The sequence below is a fragment of the Cyprinodon tularosa genome, unplaced genomic scaffold, assembly GCF_016077235.1.
Source record: "Cyprinodon tularosa strain WSP-4 unplaced genomic scaffold, ASM1607723v1 ctg338, whole genome shotgun sequence".
Lineage (NCBI taxonomy): Eukaryota > Metazoa > Chordata > Actinopteri > Cyprinodontiformes > Cyprinodontidae > Cyprinodon > Cyprinodon tularosa.
Genome location: NW_024039050.1, coordinates 1117665 through 1140861, shown reverse-complemented (window position 1 = coordinate 1140861; position 23197 = coordinate 1117665). Strand labels below are relative to the sequence as shown.

Genomic DNA, 23197 nt, shown 5'->3' with positions numbered 1-23197 from the left:
AAAAAAAAAAACACTTGAATTCAAATTCCAAACATTTCCAAAACTGTATAAAAACTTTAAAATTGGCTCTGTTTTTGTTTTTTAGTGTTTTTAATTAGTAAAAGCTTCAGTTTTTCACTTTTAAGATGAATAACAAAGCTGAAATAAAACAAAGTCGTGCAGGTTAAACACTGAAAACCCGAGCAAAGGGCGCCCTCTGCTGGAGAAACCCTGCACCACTAACCACCACAAAACCTAAACTGATGGAATGTTTAAACTAATAAATTCTGAAAATAATCATTTATTTTTCTATTTTCTCCATTTTAAGCTATGACCCCCCAAAAATACTTTAATTCAAACTCCAAACATTTCCAAACAGAACAGTAACCTTCATTTTTTTCACTTCTAACTTCGAAAATCCGAGCAACGGGCGCCCTCTGCTGGACAAACTCCACACCATAAAACTTTTTTTTCCTGTGAAGCTGAGACTGCTGTAATGTTGTCGCAGATGTTCTACCTTCTCTGGCTGATAATCCCAGCGGGTCGACTTCACTGACGAACACGTGGCTTTTTCCCGCTCCGTCTACGTGCCCCGTCACTGCAAAACCTGCAGGAGGAGAAACAAATGATTTATTTCAATGTGTTAATTAGACCATCTGGATTAAAAGCTTTCAGCCTACAACTGAAGCCTCTCCAGCTGTGGTGGGGAGGGTTCAGAAACTTTCAAAGAGTCAAAACAAACAGGGAACAATGTTTTCAGTGTTAGGCGTTAGGGTTAGGCAGTGTTTTCTCACCAAAGTCCTGGTCTGTGTTGGACCGGCAGATGTTCAGGGTGAAGATCCCAACGGTTGAAGGATGTGTCTCCTCACTCAGCTGAAGTTCAGATCAGTCGACAGTTAATGATGTCAGCAGATTTCAGATCAGAGTCAAACAAATTCTTTAAAGGCGTATGCCATCCATTATTAATAATAATGCTTTATATTATGGTAAATAAAGATTCCTTTATGGTTAAAATAGTCTTTGTTTGTGCATTAGAGTGTAAACTATGTAAAAGTTGTGTAGTTTCCTGTCATGAATCCCTGGAGGATAAATTCCTAAAAAAAAAAAAGTTATTCCACACAGAAAAATGTTTGATTTTTTGAAAATAATCTTAATAATGATTTATAATAATTGGACTTTAATGATCTCATATTGGAGAAATTTACCTCTGCATATAACAAATCCCTTGGGGAGCAGTGGGCTGCCATTGTGCGGCATCCTGGGAGAAGTATGGGGTTAAGGGTCTTGCTCAGGGACCCAGAGTGGCAGCCTGTGGGAGTGGGTTTTGAACTCACAACCTCAGGATTCAAAGCTTTATGCCCTAACTGCTAGGCCGCCACACCCCCATAATTTCTAACTGTATTATAAAAATTATTATTTCAACTCAAACTGTAGTTTATTTTTAAATAAAATATGTATTAATTTGAATTCGTATTCAAACTGATTTATTTCTTTATTTTAAATTCTTCAAAAGTATTTAAAGTAAATAAGCAAAAATGTCCATTTTTAAAACCAGACTAGAGACTCACCTGCGGTTCTGCCACATGTCCTGCAGGGGGCATCACACCTCTTTGTTTGGACACACAAGTCACAGTCTGCAAGAGGAAAGCAGCTAAAATGTGACATCACTGCTAAACCAGCCTGTTTGTTATCTGCTTGCTGAAATTAAAAGAAAATAATTTGGCAGATAATATTAATAAATGACAAGGAAGAGACGGTTAAAGCGATAAAATGAGTGAAAGAAATGAGGAAGGAAGGAAACAAAGCAGCAGCAGGATGTGGAGGAGACTCTATGGGGGGGGGTACAGAGAGAAAGGTGGAGGTCATGTGGAGTGACAGGAGGAGGCGGTGGAGTCATCCTGCCTTTGAGGAGCAACAAACACTAAGAGACAAAGGAATTCTGGGAAAATAAAAGGCCAGGCAAGCTTTTAATCCTCAAACATCTCCTCTGTGTCCACAGACCAGCATGCTGCTCTCAAACAGCTGCCCAGCTTCGCAAACATCAGCTCTCCACGCGAACCCTCATCTCCATCCTCCCTTTGTTCATCTTTATTTACCAAACCCGCATCAACCACGAAGAAATTCTACACGGCCGGACTGGTTTTCCTCAGAAACCTTCAGCAGAAGCAGAAGGAAGAGATTTCCCAAATGCTACAGTCAGTGATATGTTTCTGAAAACCTGCAGGCCAGCATAACTTCATGTCATTTTAGTGGTGACATATTAATTCCACCCTTAAAGGAATAGTACACCCAAAACATGATTAGCCTTCATTTTCTACTCACCCCCATGCTAAACAACACTCTGGAGTAATTTTTTGATATCTCAAATGCATCTGGAGATCTGGGAGGCTTCTTGCTGTCTGCTGACATTCAAATAATGGAGGTCTATGGCGCCCGAGGCAGAAAGGTCCATAAAAGTCCACAAAAAACGTGTCAATATTCCTCCATACTGCTCGTCCAATGTATTCCAAGTGTCCTGAGTGGGTAGCGTCCAGAATTTACTCGAAACGAAGTCATTTAGAATGTTTTTAGAGCATAAACAGTAGTGTATAGGAACTTGCACCATGTCCGTTGGTTGTGCTGTTCTTTTTACATCTCTTTGACTGAAAAAGTTTTATCATGAACTCTCTTTTATCTCCTCTTTCTTTCATCTTTTCACCTACATTGCAGTGTCCATATATCTGTAAAACTCCCTGCATAATTATAATAAAGCAATTTATTTGCATGAAACAAGTGGAACACTATGGCAATAGCCGTACTGCTCCACTTGTGAAAGTAAAATCTGTTGGTCTGTTTTTGGCATCAAGACAATTATTCTTATTGCCAGACAGGACACTGTAAAAAAAAAACGGAAAAAAAAAACAACCTTAAACAGAGGAGGTGGACTCAGATTTCAGCTTTTAAAAACCTACAATGCAGCAATTGATGACCTCGCCTATTCAGCCAGGCTAACTATTCCCTCTAATGACCCCCCTTTCAGAGACATAGACAGGTATGGGGCATTGCAGGCTAACAAAAGCAACCAAACGACCCCCATTCCAAAGGGGGGGACCCGTTCATCCGTTTCAATTTGCATCTTTTCAAAATAAAAACAAGGCTTTGTTGGGCTGCTGGATAAAACCTGGAACTCAACGCTATTTCTGACATTTTGAATTGAAAAAGCTTCCTAGATGGGAAGAGAAACGTCTTCAAACTCGGAAACAAAGTCCAGTGGATTGTTTTTTTTTTTACTTTTTTTGGAATGACTATGACCTTGATGACTGAGAATTTTTACCACTATATCTTTTCAAAGAATTCAAACATTTTTCTTCTTCGTAATGCTAATGTCAGGCTGGTTTGTCTATTCCAGATTAAGATTATGATCTTGTAACACCCAATAATGTCAAAGATCAGTCAATCTGACTGAAACTCTCTAAGGTACAAAGAAGTTGGTCAGACTGTTACCCGAGTAACAACCGATGGCTTAAACATGCCAGAAACTCTATAAACACCCGTGACACTGGCAGATTGAGCACATTACATCACCTCTAACTGAGCCGGTACCAACCAAGAAACCAGAACCAGGATCAGTACCTTCCAACTGGACTCAAACAAGGAGCTGTCCAAACAGAAAAGCCCAATGTCTTCCGGAAAACACCTGGATTTTAAGACAACATGAAGCTATATGGACACAAAGACAAGAGGCAAGTCTGGCTTCTAGCACTAACATCCCTTTATCAAGCACGGTGGTGGCAGCATCATATCAAAGACTATTTTGATTCCTACTAAATGGCTAAAAGCTTTGACACAATCAAGGTTTTCAAAAACAAAACAAAAAGAAAACAAGCTGTAATGGTTTAGTTCCAGCTCATCATTTTCAGGAAGTGATCTTTGGTTTCATGGTTCAGTAGGAAGTTTACCTCTGACCAGCAGACAGCAGGAAGCATCTGAACGGACGGAGCAGAGACTTGATGATGGAGAATCTAGAACACAAACACACAGAGAAAAAAACTAACTCATCACAAACTCAACGCAAAACTTTAGTCTTTAATTCATCTGGATTTAAAGTGATTAAAGGCAGAATGATGAATGAGACGAGAGGAAACGGAGAAGAACAGGACGGAGAAATTACAGGTTTAAAGAGCGAGAGCTGTAATCAGGCTGAGAATTAAAAAACACCATCATCATCATTACCATCATTATCACCAGATTGTGTTTAGATTCCAGGACTCTGACTGGTTTCCAGTTTATGTGTGAGGATGGCATTAAAACTGGACATAAACTAAACCTGAGTTACACAATCATCCATTTAACATTCGTTAAGAAGGGAAACCAAAACGACTCTTTAACCATGTCTACTTTTAAGGCAAGGCTTAAAACTTTTGGATGAAGCTTATAGTTAAAAGCAGAGTGATGTTTGGTTAGCCGCTGGGTGAGTAAAAGGTGGTGGGGGAGAATTTTAGTCCAGACAGACGTTTCTCCTTCGCCCTATTGTGGCTCTACCTTTCTTATACCTCATTCAAAATAGTCAGGTTATCCTGAGCTATCTCTATAGTTATGCTGCTATAGGTTTAGAATGCTGGAGGACATAGGGACAACTTTTCCTCATTCTGCTCCATTCTATCTCTATTCTCCCATTCTGCAGTATACGTTAGTCCAATCTCTAATCTAATGCTCTCTCTGCTTTTTCTCATCATAGTAGCTTCATCTGGTCCTGGAGAGAAATATCAGCTGTGCTGCTGCCATCGACACCTTTGTTTATAGATGTTGGAGATCGGCCTGTTTTTCCAGTGTAGTCCTGTTTCTCTGACTGTGACTAACTGGATGTGCTCTCTTCATCCTCTGACATGGGAGCTGGCTCGGAGCTCGTCTGCCTGGCTGTGTGTTTCCTGGACGCAGCCGCCTGTGGAGCTGGTTGACAGTTGCCTTTTGTATCTATGCTTCTTTTTCTATGTCTGTTTCTGTGTCCTTGAACCCCAGTCGGCCTCAGCAGATGGCCGCTCACACTGAGCCTGGTTCTACTGGCGGTTTCTTCCTGTTAAAAGGGAGTTTTTCCTCTCCACTGTCACTACAAGCATGCTTAGTGTGAGGGATTGCTGAAGAACAACAAAATACAAGCAAAGGAGAAGAATGTCAATGACTGGTTTTCCTAACCAGTCTGTCTGTATTGTGTCTGTATGTGAATTAGGGCTATATAAATAAACTTAATTGAATTGATAATTGAATTCATTGGAGTTGAAAACCTCCTGCCGTGCTGCTGCCTGATGGGGGCGCTGTGAACAAGGACCCAGGATGATGAGAGCAGCTGTAGAGTCGGCAGAGATCAGGAAGCATCAGCAACTTAGCCTGATCTGAGAACAGACCAAAGGAACCCAGAAGCCCGGCTGCAGGTTCCATCTGTTGCTGCAGAACTGACTGTAGAACGTAGCAAACAGCAAACAGGGTTCCTACACCTTCTTTAGCTTTTTAAATTGATCAGGATATCATAACTGTTTCTGTTCCAAACTCATATTTTTCTCAAAAACAGACAAACTGATGAACAGATGGGCAGGAAAAAGAACTATGGAAAAAGAAGGATTTTCCAGTTTCCTCACTTTCAGCTCTGATTGGTCCATTTCCTGTCAGACGATCTAAACATGGAGCCTTAATTCCCATCAGGAATGCCGGATCCCTGCCAGGCTCTGAGAAAAGTTTTCCCAACAAGCGAACAAACCAAACCAGAACCTGTTAGTAGAAGCTCTGTGAACACTGCTGAAGCAGCTGCTCTTCAAACACGTCAGCATGAAGTGAGTAAACATGGAGCACGTGCTGCAGAGCTGGAAACTCAGCCAAAATAAACCCTGAGCTGAAAAACGCAAGAAGATTTATTCTCTGGAATCTGAATCCCAGACTCCCCGTCCTAAAAATAACCAAGTGTTTATGAGGAGGGGGCCAAGACGAGCCGGGATGATGGGAGCTTCAGCCGACGATGGGGGGGGGACTCAGAGACATGGATCTCCAGATGAGAGATGTCCTTCAGAGATGTTTTGACCTTTTTAGGAAAACGGAGCAACATTCTGCAGCAGTTTAGCTGCAGCGGTTCGTGGATCCGTTTATTACCTGGTGGTCTGAGTGTTTCCCATCATGGCTGGGTCTGGATAGAGCCCTCAGGGACGACGGTAAGCCTCTCCTCCACCCTGATTCACCTGAAACCGACCTGCAGCGCCTTAGCAGCGTCCCTTCTTCACGACTGCACACCTGCAGGAAGCAAGAAGAAGATTTGCTAAAAAACATGAATGTATTGGCTTTCCTGAGAGGAAACAAGGAAGGAAGGAAGGAAGGAACCAAGGAACCTAGGAAGGAAGGAAGGAGGGAAGGAAGGAAGGAACAAAGGAAGGAAGGAAGCAAGGAAGGAACGAACGAACGAACCGCGGAACCAAGGAAGAAGGGAAGGAGAGAAGGAACGCAGGAACGAACGAAGGAACCAAGGAAGGAACCAAGGGAGGAAAGAAGGAACAAAGGAAAGAACGAAGGATAGAAGGAACAAAGGAAAGAACGAACGATAGAAGGAACAAAGGTAAGAACGAAGGAAATAAGGAACAAAGGAAAGAACGAAGGATAGAAGGAACAAAGGTAAGAACGAAGGAATGAAGGAACAAAGGAAAGAACGAAGGAAAGAAGGAACACAGGAAAGAACGAAGGAAAGAAGGAACAAAGGTAAGAACGAATGAAAGAAGGAACAAAGGAAAGAACGAAGGATAGAAGGAACAAAGCTAAGAACGAAGGAAAGAAGGAACAAAGGTAAGAACGAAGGAAAGAAGGAACAAAGGTAAGAACGAAGGAAAGAAGGAACAAAGGAAAGAACGATGGATAGAAGGAACAAAGGTAAGAACGAAGGAAAGAAGGAACAAAGGAAAGAACGAAGGATAGAAGGAACAAAGGTAAGAACGAAGGAAAGAAGGAACAAAGGTAAGAACGAAGGAAAGAAGGAACAAAGGATAGAACGAAGGATAGAAGGAACAAAGGAAAGAACGAAGGATAGAAGGAACAAAGGTAAGAACGAAGGAAAGAAGGAACAAAGGTAAGAACGAAGGAAAGAAGGAACAAAGGAAAGAACGAAGGATAGAAGGAACAAAGGAAAGAACGAAGGATAGAAGGAACAAAGGTAAGAACGAAGGAAAGAAGGAACAAAGGAAAGAACGAAGGATAGAAGGAACAAAGGTAAGAACGAAGGAAAGAAGGAACAAAGGAAAGAACGAAGGAAAGAAGGAACAAAGGAAAGAACGAAGGATAGAAGGAACAAAGGAAAGAACGAAGGAAAGAAGGAACAAAAGAACGAAGGATAGAAGGAACAAAGGAAAGAACGAAGGAAAGAAGGAATAAAGGAAAGAACGAAGGATCGAAGGAACAAAGGAAAGAACGAAGGAAAGAAGGAATAAAGGAAAGAACGAGGGATAGAAGGAATAAAGGAAAGAACGAAGGAAAGAAGGAACAAAGGTAAGAACGAAGGAAAGAAGGAACAAAGGTAAGAACGAAGGAAAGAAGGAACAAAGGAAAGAACGAAGGATAGAAGGAACAAAGGTAAGAACGAAGGAAAGAAGGAACAAAGGAAAGAACGAAGGAAAGAAGGAACAAATGAAAGAACGAAGGATAGAAGGAACAAAGGAAAGAACGAAGGAAAGAAGGAATAAAGGAAAGAACGAAGGATAGAAGGAACAAAGGAAAGAACGAAGGAAAGAAGGAATAAAGGAAAGAACGAGGGATAGAAGGAATAAAGGAAAGAACGAAGGAAAGAAGGAACAAAGGTAAGAACGAAGGAAAGAAGGAACAAAGGTAAGAACGAAGGAAAGAAGGAACAAAGGAAAGAACGAAGGATAGAAGGAACAAAGTTAAGAACGAAGGAAAGAAGGAACAAAGGAGAGAACGAAGGATAGAAGGAACAAAGGTAAGAACGAAGGAAAGAAGGAACAAAGGAAAGAACGAAGGATAGAAGGAACAAAGGAAAGAACGAAGGATAGAAGGAACAAAGGTAAGAACGAAGGAAAGAAGGAACAAAGGTAAGAACGAAGGAAAGAAGGAACAAAGGAAAGAACGAAGTATAGAGGAACAAAGGTAAGAACGAAGGAAAGAAGGAACAAAGGAAAGAACGAAGGATAGAAGGAACAAAGGTAAGAACGAAGGAAAGAAGGAACAAAGGAAAGAACGAAGGAAAGAAGGAACAAAGGAAAGAACGAAGGATAGAAGGAACAAAGGAAAGAACGAAGGAAAGAAGGAACAAAGGAAAGAACGAAGGATAGAAGGAACAAAGGAAAGAACGAAGGATAGAAGGAACAAAAGAACGAAGGATAGAAGGAACAAAAGAACGAAGGATAGAAGGAACAAAGGAAAGAACGAAGGAAAGAAGGAACAAAAGAACGAAGGATAGAAGGAACAAAGGAAAGAACGAAGGAAAGAAGGAATAAAGGAAAGAACGAAGGATGGAAGGAACAAAGGAAAGAACAAAGGAAAGAAGGAATAAAGGAAAGAACGAGGGATAGAAGGAATAAAGGAAAGAACGAAGGAAAGAAGGAACAAAGGTAAGAACGAAGGAAAGAAGGAACAAAGGTAAGAACGAAGGAAAGAAGGAACAAAGGAAAGAACGAAGGATAGAAGGAACAAAGGTAAGAACGAAGGAAAGAAGGAACAAAGGAAAGAACGAAGGAAAGAAGGAACAAAGGAAAGAACGAAGGATAGAAGGAACAAAGGAAAGAACGAAGGAAAGAAGGAATAAAGGAAAGAACGAAGGATAGAAGGAACAAAGGAAAGAACGAAGGAAAGAAGGAATAAAGGAAAGAACGAGGGATAGAAGGAATAAAGGAAAGAACGAAGGAAAGAAGGAACAAAGGTAAGAACGAAGGAAAGAAGGAACAAAGGTAAGAACGAAGGAAAGAAGGAACAAAGGAAAGAACGAAGGATAGAAGGAACAAAGTTAAGAACGAAGGAAAGAAGGAACAAAGGAGAGAACGAAGGATAGAAGGAACAAAGGTAAGAACGAAGGAAAGAAGGAACAAAGGAAAGAACGAAGGATAGAAGGAACAAAGGAAAGAACGAAGGATAGAAGGAACAAAGGTAAGAACGAAGGAAAGAAGGAACAAAGGTAAGAACGAAGGAAAGAAGGAACAAAGGTAAGAACGAAGGAAAGAAGGAACAAAGGAAAGAACGAAGTATAGAAGGAACAAAGGTAAGAACGAAGGAAAGAAGGAACAAAGGAAAGAACGAAGGATAGAAGGAACAAAGGTAAGAACGAAGGAAAGAAGGAACAAAGGAAAGAACGAAGGAAAGAAGGAACAAAGGAAAGAACGAAGGATAGAAGGAACAAAGGAAAGAACGAAGGAAAGAAGGAACAAAAGAAAGAACGAAGGATAGAAGGAACAAAGGTAAGAACGAAGGAAAGAAGGAACAAAGGTAAGAACGAAGGAAAGAAGGAACAAAGGAAAGAACGAAGTATAGAGGAACAAAGGTAAGAACGAAGGAAAGAAGGAACAAAGGAAAGAACGAAGGATAGAAGGAACAAAGGTAAGAACGAAGGAAAGAAGGAACAAAGGAAAGAACGAAGGAAAGAAGGAACAAAGGAAAGAACGAAGGATAGAAGGAACAAAGGAAAGAACGAAGGAAAGAAGGAACAAAGGAAAGAACGAAGGATAGAAGGAACAAAGGAAAGAACGAAGGATAGAAGGAACAAAAGAACGAAGGATAGAAGGAACAAAGGAAAGAACGAAGGAAAGAAGGAACAAAAGAACGAAGGATAGAAGGAACAAAGGAAAGAACGAAGGAAAGAAGGAATAAAGGAAAGAACGAAGGATGGAAGGAACAAAGGAAAGAACAAAGGAAAGAAGGAATAAAGGAAAGAACGAGGGATAGAAGGAATAAAGGAAAGAACGAAGGAAAGAAGGAACAAAGGTAAGAACGAAGGAAAGAAGGAACAAAGGTAAGAACGAAGGAAAGAAGGAACAAAGGAAAGAACGAAGGATAGAAGGAACAAAGGTAAGAACGAAGGAAAGAAGGAACAAAGGAAAGAACGAAGGAAAGAAGGAACAAAGGAAAGAACGAAGGATAGAAGGAACAAAGGAAAGAACGAAGGAAAGAAGGAATAAAGGAAAGAACGAAGGATAGAAGGAACAAAGGAAAGAACGAAGGAAAGAAGGAATAAAGGAAAGAACGAGGGATAGAAGGAATAAAGGAAAGAACGAAGGAAAGAAGGAACAAAGGTAAGAACGAAGGAAAGAAGGAACAAAGGTAAGAACGAAGGAAAGAAGGAACAAAGGAAAGAACGAAGGATAGAAGGAACAAAGTTAAGAACGAAGGAAAGAAGGAACAAAGGAGAGAACGAAGGATAGAAGGAACAAAGGTAAGAACGAAGGAAAGAAGGAACAAAGGAAAGAACGAAGGATAGAAGGAACAAAGGAAAGAACGAAGGATAGAAGGAACAAAGGTAAGAACGAAGGAAAGAAGGAACAAAGGTAAGAACGAAGGAAAGAAGGAACAAAGGTAAGAACGAAGGAAAGAAGGAACAAAGGAAAGAACGAAGTATAGAAGGAACAAAGGTAAGAACGAAGGAAAGAAGGAACAAAGGAAAGAACGAAGGATAGAAGGAACAAAGGTAAGAACGAAGGAAAGAAGGAACAAAGGAAAGAACGAAGGAAAGAAGGAACAAAGGAAAGAACGAAGGATAGAAGGAACAAAGGAAAGAACGAAGGAAAGAAGGAACAAAAGAAAGAACGAAGGATAGAAGGAACAAACGAAAGAACGAAGGAAAGAAGGAATAAAGGAAAGAACGAAGGATAGAAGGAACAAAGGAAAGAACGAAGGAAAGAAGGAACAAAGGAAAGAACGAGGGATAGAAGGAATAAAGGAAAGAACGAAGGAAAGAAGGAACAAAGGAAAGAACGAAGGAAAGAAGGAACAAAGGTAAGAACGAAGGAAAGAAGGAACAAAGGTAAGAACGAAGGAAAGAAGGAACAAAGGAAAGAACGAAGGATAGAAGGAACAAAGGTAAGAACGAAGGAAAGAAGGAACAAAGGAAAGAACGAAGGAAAGAAGGAACAAAGGAAAGAACGAAGGATAGAAGGAACAAAGGAAAGAACGAAGGAAAGAAGGAATAAAGGAAAGAACGAAGGATAGAAGGAACAAAGGTAAGAACGAAGGAAAGAAGGAACAAAGGTAAGAACGAAGTAAAGAAGGAACAAAGGAAAGAACGAAGGAAAGAAGGAACAAAGGAAAGAACGAAGGATAGAAGGAACAAAGGTAAGAACGAAGGAAAGAAGGAACAAAGGAAGGAAGGAAGGAAGGAAGGAATGTACAAAGGAAAGAAGGAAAGAAGGAACAAAGGAAGGAAGAAATAGAAGGAAGGAAGGAAGGAGACAGAGAAAGGAAAGAAGGAAGGAAGGAAGGAAGGAAGGAAGGAAGGAAGGAAGGAAGGAAGGAAGGAAGGAAGGAAGGAAGGAAGGAAGGAAGGAAGGAAGGAAGGAAGGAAGGAAGGAAGGAAGGAGACAGAGAGAACCATGGGAGACAGATCCGATTCCCACCAGAGCGTGGAAGGACGACACGGAGAAGATTCCCAGCCGAGCCAGCGTGGTCTTGGTGGGACGGCCGGCCACGGCCAGAAGGCTCTTTGGGTTGGGGAGCTCGGAGCCCTGCAGGCTGGAGAGGTAACACCTGAGCCGGAACAGATCCAGGTTCAGCTTCTCCAGGTTCTGCTCCCACTGCTGGATCTGAGGGAACATCCACAGGTCCAGTTACTAACATCCCTTCATGCTGAGGCTCGAACTCCTGGTTCTGAACCACAGGACCTTCTAACAGAAATGTGACTGAATGTGGAGCAGAAGGGGGATCACCATAGCAACCAGATGAGATATTTTACCTTGGACTTTCAAAATAAAACTAAGATTACTCCAAATAATAGCTGCTGTTCAAAAACATCTGGATGTCCAAGTTAACACCACATGACTCAGAGATGAGATTTTTTTCTGCTGCACATCTGGCAGAACATCCTGAGTTGGCTCTTCTAACGCAGGATGCCTTCTACAGCTTAAGAAAGGAAAACCCTGCATGGTTCTAACTGCACAGGGAACCCCACCCCCACACCTACTGCTGACCTGGCTCTCCACGGCCCTCCGGTTCTTCTGGTCCTTGATGATGGACAGCTGCAGCTCGGCCATCTTCTTCATCTTCCCGTCCATGTCGATCTTGTGGAGCAGCGAGCGGCTCTGGCAGCGCAGCAGCCACAGGGTGTCCTCCCTCCCCTGACGTCTGGCCAGCAGGGCGGCGCTGGCCGAGTGGATGGCAGTGACCCAGTTCTCCAGGTCCGTCTGGTTGGTGGCCTGAGGGGATGGAGAGATACGCTATAGGTTAGCATGAAGCTAACAGGACTGACAGACTTTAATAAGAGGAAAGATGGATCCAGTCAGACCTCAGCAGGTCATACGATAAACCGGGTCACTGAGGTCAACGAACATTAACAGACTTTAAAACTAAAAAACAAGATGCTATAAAATGAGGGATGTGATGAGGAGGGACAGCAACAGAATACATGAGGAAAATCTATACTTGGTGGGAGAAGAAAGTATTTGTATTTCATTAAGTCATTAAGTAGAAAAAGGGTGAGACAAAAGAGAGATTTGAGGAAACAAGGTGAGACAGAGAGAGACCCACATAAGACTGGAGGAGAAGAGATGATTAATCTAAAGAGGAGGTCATAGAATGAGACAAGATGAGACTTTAAAAGATCAGACAATATGAAGCCATGAAAGATATGAAGATAAAAGATGTGAGGAGCGAACATTAAATGATGACGAGACAAGATGAGCAGGAAGACTTGAAGAAAAACGGGATGAAACATTTAAAGATGGCGAAACGAAAAACATGGTAATATGAGAGATTACAAGATGGAAGATCAGAAGCTAGTGAAGAAAACCAGATTATTTCAATTCAGTTTATTTCTATATTGCAAATCAAAACACGTCATCTCAAGCCACTTTACAGTTCACCAGATCATCCAGCTGATTCCAAGTTTTCTATCTAAGGAAAACCAGCTGATTGCATCGACTCATCGACTCGGATGCAATCCCTCACACTAAGCATGCTTGTAGCGACAGTGGAGAGGAAAAACTAATTTTTAACAGGATAAACCTCCATCAGAACCAGGCTCAGGGTGAGCGCCCATCTCCCAAGACTAACTGGGGTTTAAGGAGACAGAAGCAGAGATAGAACAAGAAGCAGGGATACAGAAAGAAGCAGAGATAAAAAAAGGGCAACTATAAAAGACATGATTGCAGAGTATTTATCCTTATTTTAGTGCATCTTTTTTCAGATTATGCACAATAAACCTTGAAAGTTCAGGAAAAGGCAAACATAAAACTCCAAATTACTACATATAGCTACAAATCCAAAGACCAAAAAATCAGCTGCCGGAAGTAGAATAAGATCTAATTTCCAGGACAGACCAGCGACAGACGAGTGATCGCCGAGGCAGACTGGGGTTCAAGGAGACAGAAACAGACATACAGAAAGAGACAGAGATACATCAGCAAGAGTAAAAGGCGGTTTAGGAAACACACAGCCAGGCAGACGAGCTCCGAGCCAATGCCCATGTTCAAGGATGAAGATAGTCACAGTCAGAGAAACAGGACTACACTGAAAAACAGGCCAATCTCCAACATGAAGCAAAAAGACAGAAAATCGGATAGGATGGAGGAAGGTAAGATGGCAAAAGTTGCCAATCATTAGATGAAAAATAAGATTCATGTACAAATGAGTAAATGATCTACTCGATCCCTTCAAAATGTGTTTTTTCTAAAAAAAAACAACAATCTACATTATTCCAAAGTATAACGTAAACGAGAACTGATTTAAGGTGTAAAGATGATGTTTTATTCTAATGGGAAATGAAAAGTTTCTCCTCAGATGCAGAGCAGAATGAAGCCGGTTCCTCTGAAGGGTTGCAGGTTTTTCTCTCTCCTCTCTGAGCTCGTAAAAAGCCAATCTGCTGCAGATTAGCAGCCTTTCTGACCCCCATTAAAAGGTTTCACTGCCCTTCATCCTCACTCCTCCTCGGTCCTAGAGAAGCTCCTCACAGTGATTTGTGTCTCTAAACACTCTCTGCTGCTGAGTTACTCTGGGAATAAAGAAGTGCTCCCAGAGCTCGTAAAGCTAACGGGGGACAGTCAGAGACATGTGATGTTTGAGGTCAACAGCGGCTCTCCAGGAGAGGTCACAGGAAAGCTGCTGCATCTGCTGAACGGCTTTCCTGCCATTTATTCTATTGCTGTTGGTACCCTGCGGGAGGTTTAATGACACCACCAGAGTGTGGGATGTTTCAGAGGTCCTCTCACCTGGAACATGTAGACGTCTCCGTGGGAGTTGCTCAGACAGAAGACGTGCTCCCTGCGAGGATGCTCGGGGACGGCCTGGACCATGCTGTCATCCGCCAGCAGGGCATACCGGGGGGACAGCTCCTGCTCTGTGCCGCTGCTGCTCCGCCCAAACGTGGCATAAAACAGCAGACTGCAGCCTGTAGGAATAAAATATTTATTCATCCGTTGTTACATTTCCAACCACACAACTTCTTTTGCAACAGCTGATGATTAAATATCCTCTTTTTTTTTAGCTTTTATTGTCATTACACTGTCGCAAAGTACAGAGCAGTGGAATTAACTCTTTGCATTTAACCCATCCCCTTGGGGAGCAGAGGGCTGCCACTGTGCGGCGCCGGGGGAGCAGTGTGGGTTCAAAGGAATAGTACACCCAAAACATGATTAGCCTTCATTTTCTACTCACCCCCATGCTGAACAACACTCTGGAGTACTTTTTTGATATCTCAAATGCATCTGGAGATCTGGGAGGCTTCTTGCCGTCTGCTGACATTCAAATAATGGAGGTCTATGGTGCCCGAGTCAGAAAGGTCCATAAAAGTCCACAAAAAACATGTCAATATTCCTCCATACTGCTCGTCCAATGTATTCCAAGTGTGCTGAGTGGGTAGCGTCCATAATTTACTCGAAACAAAGTCATTTAGAATGTTTATAGAGCATAAACAGTAGTGTATAGGATTTCCTAAAAGCGCGTTCATGACGCTACGGAAACCGCGGCAGACCAAACCAGATGAAAGTGCGCATTCAGCGTCTGCTCTGCTGATAATGCAAGCGTAGAAGAAGAAATGTGCTGTTTATCTGTGCAAAGAAAGAAACAACGAAATAAAAATGTCTGAGGACTTCAGTGTTGAGGAAGAGCAGGAGTTCTTTGCCGAGCTGAATGCGCACTTTCATCTGGTTTGGTCTGCCGCGGTTTCCGCAGAGTCGTGAACGCGCTTTTAGGAAATCCACTACTGTTTATACTCTAAAACATTCTAAATGACTTTGTTTCGAGTAAATTCTGGACGCTACCCACTCAGGACACTTGGAATACATTGGACGAGCAGTATGGAGGAATATTGACACGTTTTTTGTGGACTTTTATGGACCTTTCTGGCTCCGGCGCCATAGACTTCCATTATTTGAATGTCAGCAGACAGCAAGAAGCCTCCCAGATCTCCAGATGCATTTGAGATATCAAAAAAGTACTCCAGGGTGTCGTTCAGCATGGGGGTGAGTAGAAAATGAAGGCTAATCATGTTTTGGGTGTACTATTCCTTTAAGGCTCAGGGACCCAGAGTGGCAGTCTGTGGGGCTTGAACTCAGACCATTGGATTCCAAGATCTATGCAATAACCACCAGGCCGCCACACTGCAAAAACGATCTAGAAACAAGTAAAAATTTCCTTAATTAAATGTATTCACCCTTAATTTGAGTAGGTAAATGAGATAGTTTGCCAATGGAATGAGTAATTTTACTCTTAAAATAAGATCATTAGATAATATGCACTTGAAATAAGACAATGCAATTGTGTTTTCTTATTTTAAGTGTAAACTGTCTTGTTCCATTGGCAGAATGTCTCTTTTTCCTCCTCAATTCAAGAAAGAATGCACTTATTTTAAGAAAAAAATTACTTATCTAGATTTAGATTTTTTGCAGGGACTCCTCCTCTTTTTGTGGGAGGCGGCCTATTTATGCTGCTCCTGCATGAAGACATTCAGCAAACGTTAAATTCTCAAATTTTATATAATTATTCAACCATTAGATCATAAGAATTGCACTGATACATTTTTTTACTTCCAATCTGATTCCAATATTTCAATTTGGATCACTAAAAATACTTTCCCATTATCAACAGTCTGTTCATTTAATGCTCTCATATTTTTATTTTTTTTTAAGAAGCTGTCATAAACTCCTCTCTACAAGCAAGTATTTCTATTATTATAAACATTTATATCCTATAGCGGAGGTCTTCAACAGGGGGTCCGCGACCCCTAGGGGGTCCTCAGAGGTACTGCATGGGGGTTGTGAAAGTTTTGGTTATTTAGACTTTTTTTTATATTTATATTATATAGATGCACTAAAATAAGGATAAGGACTCATTGTCTTCAAGTCAATGAGTCGATGCAATCAACTGGTTTTCCTTAGATAGAAAATTTTGAATCAATCTGGCTGGATGATCTGGTGAATTGGAAAGTGCCTTGAGATGACATGATGTAAATTGGTGCTATAGAAATAAACTGAGTTGAATTGAATGTTCAAGGTCTGCTCTGAGGAAGTCTAATTAGGACGTCTGACAAGCAATTTATTAGAGAAAATGTGAAACACACCATATATTTTTTATTTTTAATAAGATTTTTATAAGATTTCGTTTACCATTCTTTGACAATTTAAGAAAATAAATAAGTACTTTTGATATTTTAATTACATTATTAATGGAAACCTGGATGAACATCTGGCTGTGCAAATAAACTGATTGTAGGAATCCTTCTTCCAGTGCAGATTCATCCATTTTATCTGATCAGTGTTTAGGATTTGAACGTAAATTCACCTTTAAATTATTATTCAAAGTTTGCTGTTTTTATTGTGTTCTTTCTGTGTTCCTTGTCAGAGTTTATTTTCATACCTGGATGAAGTGATTTAAATACAGATTCTCGGTTTGACAAAGGACGAACCTTTCAGTGTGACCCAGTAGCGCCTCCACCGCCGCCTGGAGACGAGCTCCAGCTTCCTGTCCTTTTTGACGGTGATCAGAGCTTTAAAGTTGAGCCAACCTGCTCGCCGCACCACTCCCTCATCTTTCTCCAACATCACCTCCAGCTCTCCTCCCGCTTCCTCGTCCATCTCCTCCTCTCCATCATCCTCGTCTTCTGACGGTTCGGTGCGGTCGGCCGTGCTGCTGCAGCCCGTCTCCAGCTCCTGCATGAAGTTCCTGTAGACGTTCTGTCGCTGGGCATCGCTGCTCTGGTTCTGATTCAGGCTCCCGGAGAAGTCCCAGTGGACCGGAGGGAGCTGGTTCTGGTTCAGTTGGAGGAGAGGGTTAGAAGACCAGTGAGCGCTGCCGTTCAGTATGTTGATGCAGGCCTCAGAGGTTTCGCTGCCGTTTGGCTCCTGGAGGGAAATCAGACAGAGGCTTTAGGTGTTAAATCAGATGAACAGCTGCCGTAAACTGACCCTTCAGCATGATTCTGCAGCTCTCTCTGCTTCCTGTGGGGTTTATTTGCAGAAGCAGTTTAGAGTTTATGAGCTGCTTTTACTGACCACACTTTTCCCCTTCATTACTGCTAAATGGGTGTGAAAACACTCCAGAGCCGGAGTAAGAAAACAACCATCAGCAAAACAATTAGGGCGACCCCACCCATCACTGGGAATGACATTCAGGGATAAAAATTCCAGAAATCTGTTGATTTATTACAAGAAAGGACTTTGGTTCCACTTTATTTATCTATTTAGGCCCCGTCCACACAAAGTCAAACTCTGGCCTAAATTCACAAATTTTTCACCAAACCAGCCTCTCATCCATACGAAGCCGGCGTTTCGGGGGTCTGTAAAGGATCTTTTTTTTTATTAAGCCTTCAGAGTGGGAAGATTTTGAAACTGCGTTTTCGCGTTTCCATCTTTAAGCTCTAACCGCATTTTTTTTTTACACGCATGCGTCATAGCGTCGCCTCTAAACACGCATGCGCGACACAGTATCACAACAACAATGGCGCCGTACTGTGTTGAATGGTTGCTGCTCATGCTACTCACCCTGCTGTCGGGCTTACAACAGAATCTTCTTCTTCTGGAATATCTCCAGGAAGAACAGAGCAATATCGACCACATAGTTCAGCACCTGAGTTTGACTGAACCACGAAAATGGACCCGCACGGCCATTTTCCGGTTTTCCGGTTTGGTTGTTGTATAAATATTAGTGCGCATGCCCAACATTTCGTTGCCTGTTTTCGCCTATTTTTGCTTTAGCACCACAGCGCCACTTACAGGCCTGGCATACATTTTGCAGCGTTTTCATGCATTCATGTGGTCGATCACATTTATTTTACGTCTCAGTCTTTAAGACAAACGTTCTGGAAAATATTAGCGTTTCGTGTTCGTTTTGACTTCGTGTGGACGGGGCCTTAATCTCATGCTATAACAGTTTTTTTCCCCCCTTCATTTCTTTGGATATAAAGACCAATTTCTAGCCCAATTACAAACATACCATATGCCATAAAGTTAAATAATTCTTAAAATATTAAATAGTAAAACTTTCCAATAAATTTAGAGACTATAAAGAGGTATATTTTTGTATATAAGTGGATATGATGATGGTGATTATTCTCATCCAGGTCATAGTCATTCCAAAAAAGTTTTTATAAAATCCATTGGACTTTGTTTTCAAGTTTGAAGATGTTTCGCTTCCAATCCAACAAAGGTTTCTTTCTGTTGCTGGAGGTTTCTTCCTGTTAAAAGGGAGTTTTTCCTCTCCACTGTCGCTACAAGCATGCTCAGTGTGAGGGATTGCTGAAGAGTCAATGAGTCAATCTGACTGGATGATCTGCTGAACTGTAAAGTACCTTGAGATGACACGTGTTGCGAATTGGTGCTATAGAAATAAACTGAATTGGAATGAAGCTTTTTCAATTTAAAATGTCAGAAACAGCGCGGAATTTCAAGCTTTATTGAGTTGTTTTTGATTCACTCTTTTAGCTTCGAACTCAACGCTGTTTCTGACATTTTGAACTTAAAAGGCTTCCTGGATGGGAAGTAAAACGTCTTAAAACTTGGAAACAAAGTCCAGTTGATAGTTTTTTTTTTTTTTTTTACTTTTTTGGAAATAAATACGATGCATTCAAGAAGTAAAAAAATACTGAGAAAGATAATTGGACTAAAATAAGTATGGGCACATTTTAAATACAATGAAATGTTTTTTTTCCTGAGAACTTTTATGAAAACAAAAAACTGTCAGGTGTGTTAGTTATCATGCTACAGTAGCAGCCATTCAAAATGGCCCTTCCCAAAATGGCCACCCAATTCCCAGCAAAATCCCCTCCAACTTCCAGCCACTGGAATGACCTCCCCCTTCTTCTCCTGGACGTGCATATTTTTTTACTCTGACTCCAGCCTTTCACTTAATTACAGTGTCTGAGCAGGAGATGATGCTTCTCTTTAGATGTTAATGTCCACAAATCATGACAGAAAGAATTTTTTAGCGCAAAGAGTGATGTTCAAAAAGGAATTGTAGGGGACCAGCCAAGGGCCCATCAAGGAAAGTGGGGACATTTTGAATGACTACTAATGTATGTTTGTAAAGTTCAGAACCAATTGTACATTTTCACTCCATTGGTTGCGCTGGAAACTAGCTTTATTGGGCTCAGCCATGCTTTGCAGAATGAATTAGCATTTTTATCCCTTTTATTTTTTTTATGCAGTCATGGTTTGGTAATTTTCTCAGAGATTTCAGCTTTGTTGCCAAAAGATTCATTGACGAACATTAGCGGAAAACCACCAGAGGCTGCTGTTGAACGGGAATCCCAGTGACTGAGCGGCTCTGTCCATCCATCCATCCATTATCTGACACGCTTGTCCCAATTGGGGTCGGGAGGGGTGCCTATCTCAATGGGCGGGAGGCGGGGTCCACCCTGGACAGGTCGCCAGTCCATCACAGAGCAACACAGGACAAACAACCATTCACGCACACACTCACACCTAAGGACAATTTAGAGAAGCCAATTAAGCTAACGGTCATGTTTTTGGACTGTGGGAGGAAGCCGGAGTACCCGGAGAGAACCCACACATGCTCAGGGAGAACATGCAAACTCCATGCAGAAAGACCGTGGGCTGGGAATCAAACCCAGGACCTTCTGGCTGCAAGGCAGCAGTGCTACAAACTGCGCCACTGAGCAGTGCCTGAGCGGCTTTGACAGCGAAATAATATTTAAAAGCAGGATGGTGGTACGGATGAACTGACTGCACAGATGAAGTTTTCAGGAGGACTTTCTCACATAAAAACACATTAAAACTACTTTTTACCCACTGATCACAGCAAATGTAGCTGCCATTGCTACAGGCAAAGAAAGGATAGGGTAGCTCCGCCCAACGCACATCAGACGTACTTTTCGACCGCGCAGCTACAGCAGCAAAGATTCTTCAACCGTGCATCAGAACTAAACTTTTACAAACATCGAAAATGAAGCAGCATGTGTGTTTTTGCTGCTCCTGCTGCTTGCGGTCTGAACGTAGCGGAAGGTTAATTGTAAAGAACTTTTTTGGTTTATCTGATGTTATGTTACAGGTTCTTACCTGGATCCTCCGCTTTTTCCGGCTCAAACTGCCCGTCCAGTCGCTCAGCTGCCTGATTCGACTTTTCAGGAAGTCTTTTCGGTTGTTTCCAGAAATGCTGGCGCTCACGGGCTCAGCTTTAAGGGTTGGCAGCGTGTGGGAGAAGTACCGCGTCTCTAAGCCTCCAACGAATGATGCCTCCTCCTGGATGACGCTCTTAATCACTGAGGAGTTGCTTGTGGTTACTGGTTGCTCCTGCAGGAAAGAGTCTGAAGAAGTGGGGAAGGCTGGAAGTGTGTTGTGTCTGGTGTGGAAGTCAGACGGTGAAACTAGGCCCAGGTCTTGGAGCTCTGGCTGAAGGATCACGGAGTCTCCGATGCCGCTGTCCTCAGTGCGGCCAGAGGAGCAGCTGTTGTGGCCTTTGGGGTTCTCTACCGTAGGGAACAGGAGGGCGGAGCCAAATCCAGGTGAGATGTCATCCACCTGAGTGGAAGAGCAGGTGTTGTAGCCACTGCTGGCGTCGACACTCTGTCCACAGACAAACACGTTATCCGTCAGCTCACTGGCGGCGCCCCATGGCGAGTCGTACCAGGAGCCGTCAGAACTGAGCGAACTGCCTTTGCTGGTGCGGTGGTTTGGCTCTTGGTTAATGGTGGAGAGAGGTTGCCCCTGTGGCTCAACAGGAACCACCCCGGCCTTAGTGAACTCCACCCTCATGCTCCCATCTTTACTGAGCAGAACTTTAGGGCTGCCGCCACACTGCAGTGCCGCCTGATCACCATCACTTCCCTGAAATCCAAACGTGAGGCCGCCCTGGGACCGATCATGCTGGGTGAACCTCTGAGAGGGTGCTATGTTCTGTCTGGAGACTCCTTTGGGTGCAGACTCATAACGCCAGGAGCCATGCTGGTTCTGGTAGCCCCGGCCCCGACTTCCCCCGCTGCTTTGGCTGCTCCTCCACCAGCTGCGGGCGGACGGTACCTCTTCCTTCGTGGAAGGGAACCTGAGAGACCCACTGGGTTTGACTGGAGAGATGAAGCTGCTATGACTGTCCGTGTTTCCCATGGCAACCTGGAAAATTACATCATCAATGTCAGACCGGGTAAAGTAAGCTGATGAAGGAGTAAATAGCAGGCCCATATTTGCTCCTAAACTCTTTTATCTAATTATCTTAAGTCCTAAAACTGACCTTGGCCCCGTCTCCCAACCTTAAACACAAATTATTGAAGCAAGTCGTTAAATGATGTTTATTTTCTTCAGTACAAATCATGAACAGGCCGCATTGCCTCAACCATTACTCAGCTTAGACCACATCATGATGTGCAAGTCTTACACTGTAAATTAGGAACTTTTAGATCAGTTTAAAGCAGGGTTATGATCTAACTTTATATTAAAAGCTGTGAAGATCTCCCAGAGTTCTTTTCAATCCATCATCTAAACATTGAGAGTGGATGGACCCACTGTAGAGCTACTAAGACATTGACGTCCTCGTAGACTGACAGGCTGGACAAGGAAAAAAATTAAAGAAACAACTAAGATGACCATAATAGCTCTGTGGAGAGGAGGCGGGGGCGGGTAGCTGGTGTTCCATCCACATTAGGACAAACTTTAATATTGCAGTTTCCATCTCTGGTCATTGTGGAAGAGTATTAAGGCATGCAACCTTTTTCATTATACTAGGACTGAAGTAGGCTCGTGAGACCATCCTGATCTCACGAGCTTTCAAGGTTTCACTCGCAGATCAGTCTGGAGACTCTCCGTTGGAGCCGTTCACCAAACGAACGTCTAATCAGCGTTGGCTTTGAGGCGGGTTGAGGTGTGACGCAACGAGAAGCGCGACAGTTCATTCTAAAGAACATGGCGGCTTCAGCCGATGAAACTAGCGTTAGCGTGGCTATCGAGCAAGTTTTATCGGAATTACAGAGTATTTCTACACTGAAAGAAGAGCAAAACACTGCTCTGGAGGCTTTTCTCAGAGGAAAAGATGTTTTTGCTCTTCTCCCGACTGGTTTCGGCAAGAGTAGCCTGGCTTGTGGTTGTGTTTTCGTCGTCGCTCTGTTAGTACGTCATATGCTTCGTTGATGTGATAAGTTTATTTGGTCCGTCTATCACCAACATAGGCCAATCAACGGAAGATTTCCAGATGGATAGGCTAAGCGGAGCAAATCCATCTGGCGGAGTCAGGTTAGGACTGAAGACACAGAGGCATAAAATCCATAAAACTGATGTTCTGTATAAAACATCTGGAATTCAACTGCAGGTTGAAACCATTCATACATCTGTACCATAGAGCTTCATCCATAATCCTGACACCAACTCCAAGGCTAAAGATCCAAGGGATTAATAAGCACACTGGAAAAAATCTAAATCTAGATGTCATTTTTTCTTATAATAAGTGCATTTGTTCTTGGATTGAGGAGGAAAAAGATACATTTTGCCAATGGGACAAGACAATTTACATTTAAAATAAGAAAACACAATTGCATTGTCTTTTTTCAAGTGCATTTTATCTAATTATCTTATTTTAAAAGTAAAAATACTCATTCCATTGGCAAACTATGTAATTTACCTAC

General features: G+C 42.3%; 1 protein-coding gene across 1 annotated transcript in view; it reads right to left on the bottom strand.

The window, feature by feature from the left end:
• Positions 1 to 23197, bottom strand: part of LOC119789412 (T-lymphoma invasion and metastasis-inducing protein 2) — a 75998-nt gene that overhangs the window by 15659 nt on the left and 37142 nt on the right. Inside the window, exons 3-12 of the mRNA XM_038294289.1 lie at positions 20646 to 21695; positions 17039 to 17474; positions 14346 to 14524; positions 12111 to 12335; positions 11541 to 11726; positions 6097 to 6234; positions 3918 to 3980; positions 1548 to 1613; positions 774 to 852; positions 497 to 586 (exon numbers count right to left, since the gene is read on the bottom strand). Coding sequence (XP_038150217.1) covers positions 497 to 586; positions 774 to 852; positions 1548 to 1613; positions 3918 to 3980; positions 6097 to 6234; positions 11541 to 11726; positions 12111 to 12335; positions 14346 to 14524; positions 17039 to 17474; positions 20646 to 21689 — 2506 coding nt within the window. The 5' untranslated portion in view covers positions 21690 to 21695. The remainder of the gene's footprint in view (positions 1 to 496; positions 587 to 773; positions 853 to 1547; positions 1614 to 3917; positions 3981 to 6096; positions 6235 to 11540; positions 11727 to 12110; positions 12336 to 14345; positions 14525 to 17038; positions 17475 to 20645; positions 21696 to 23197) is intronic.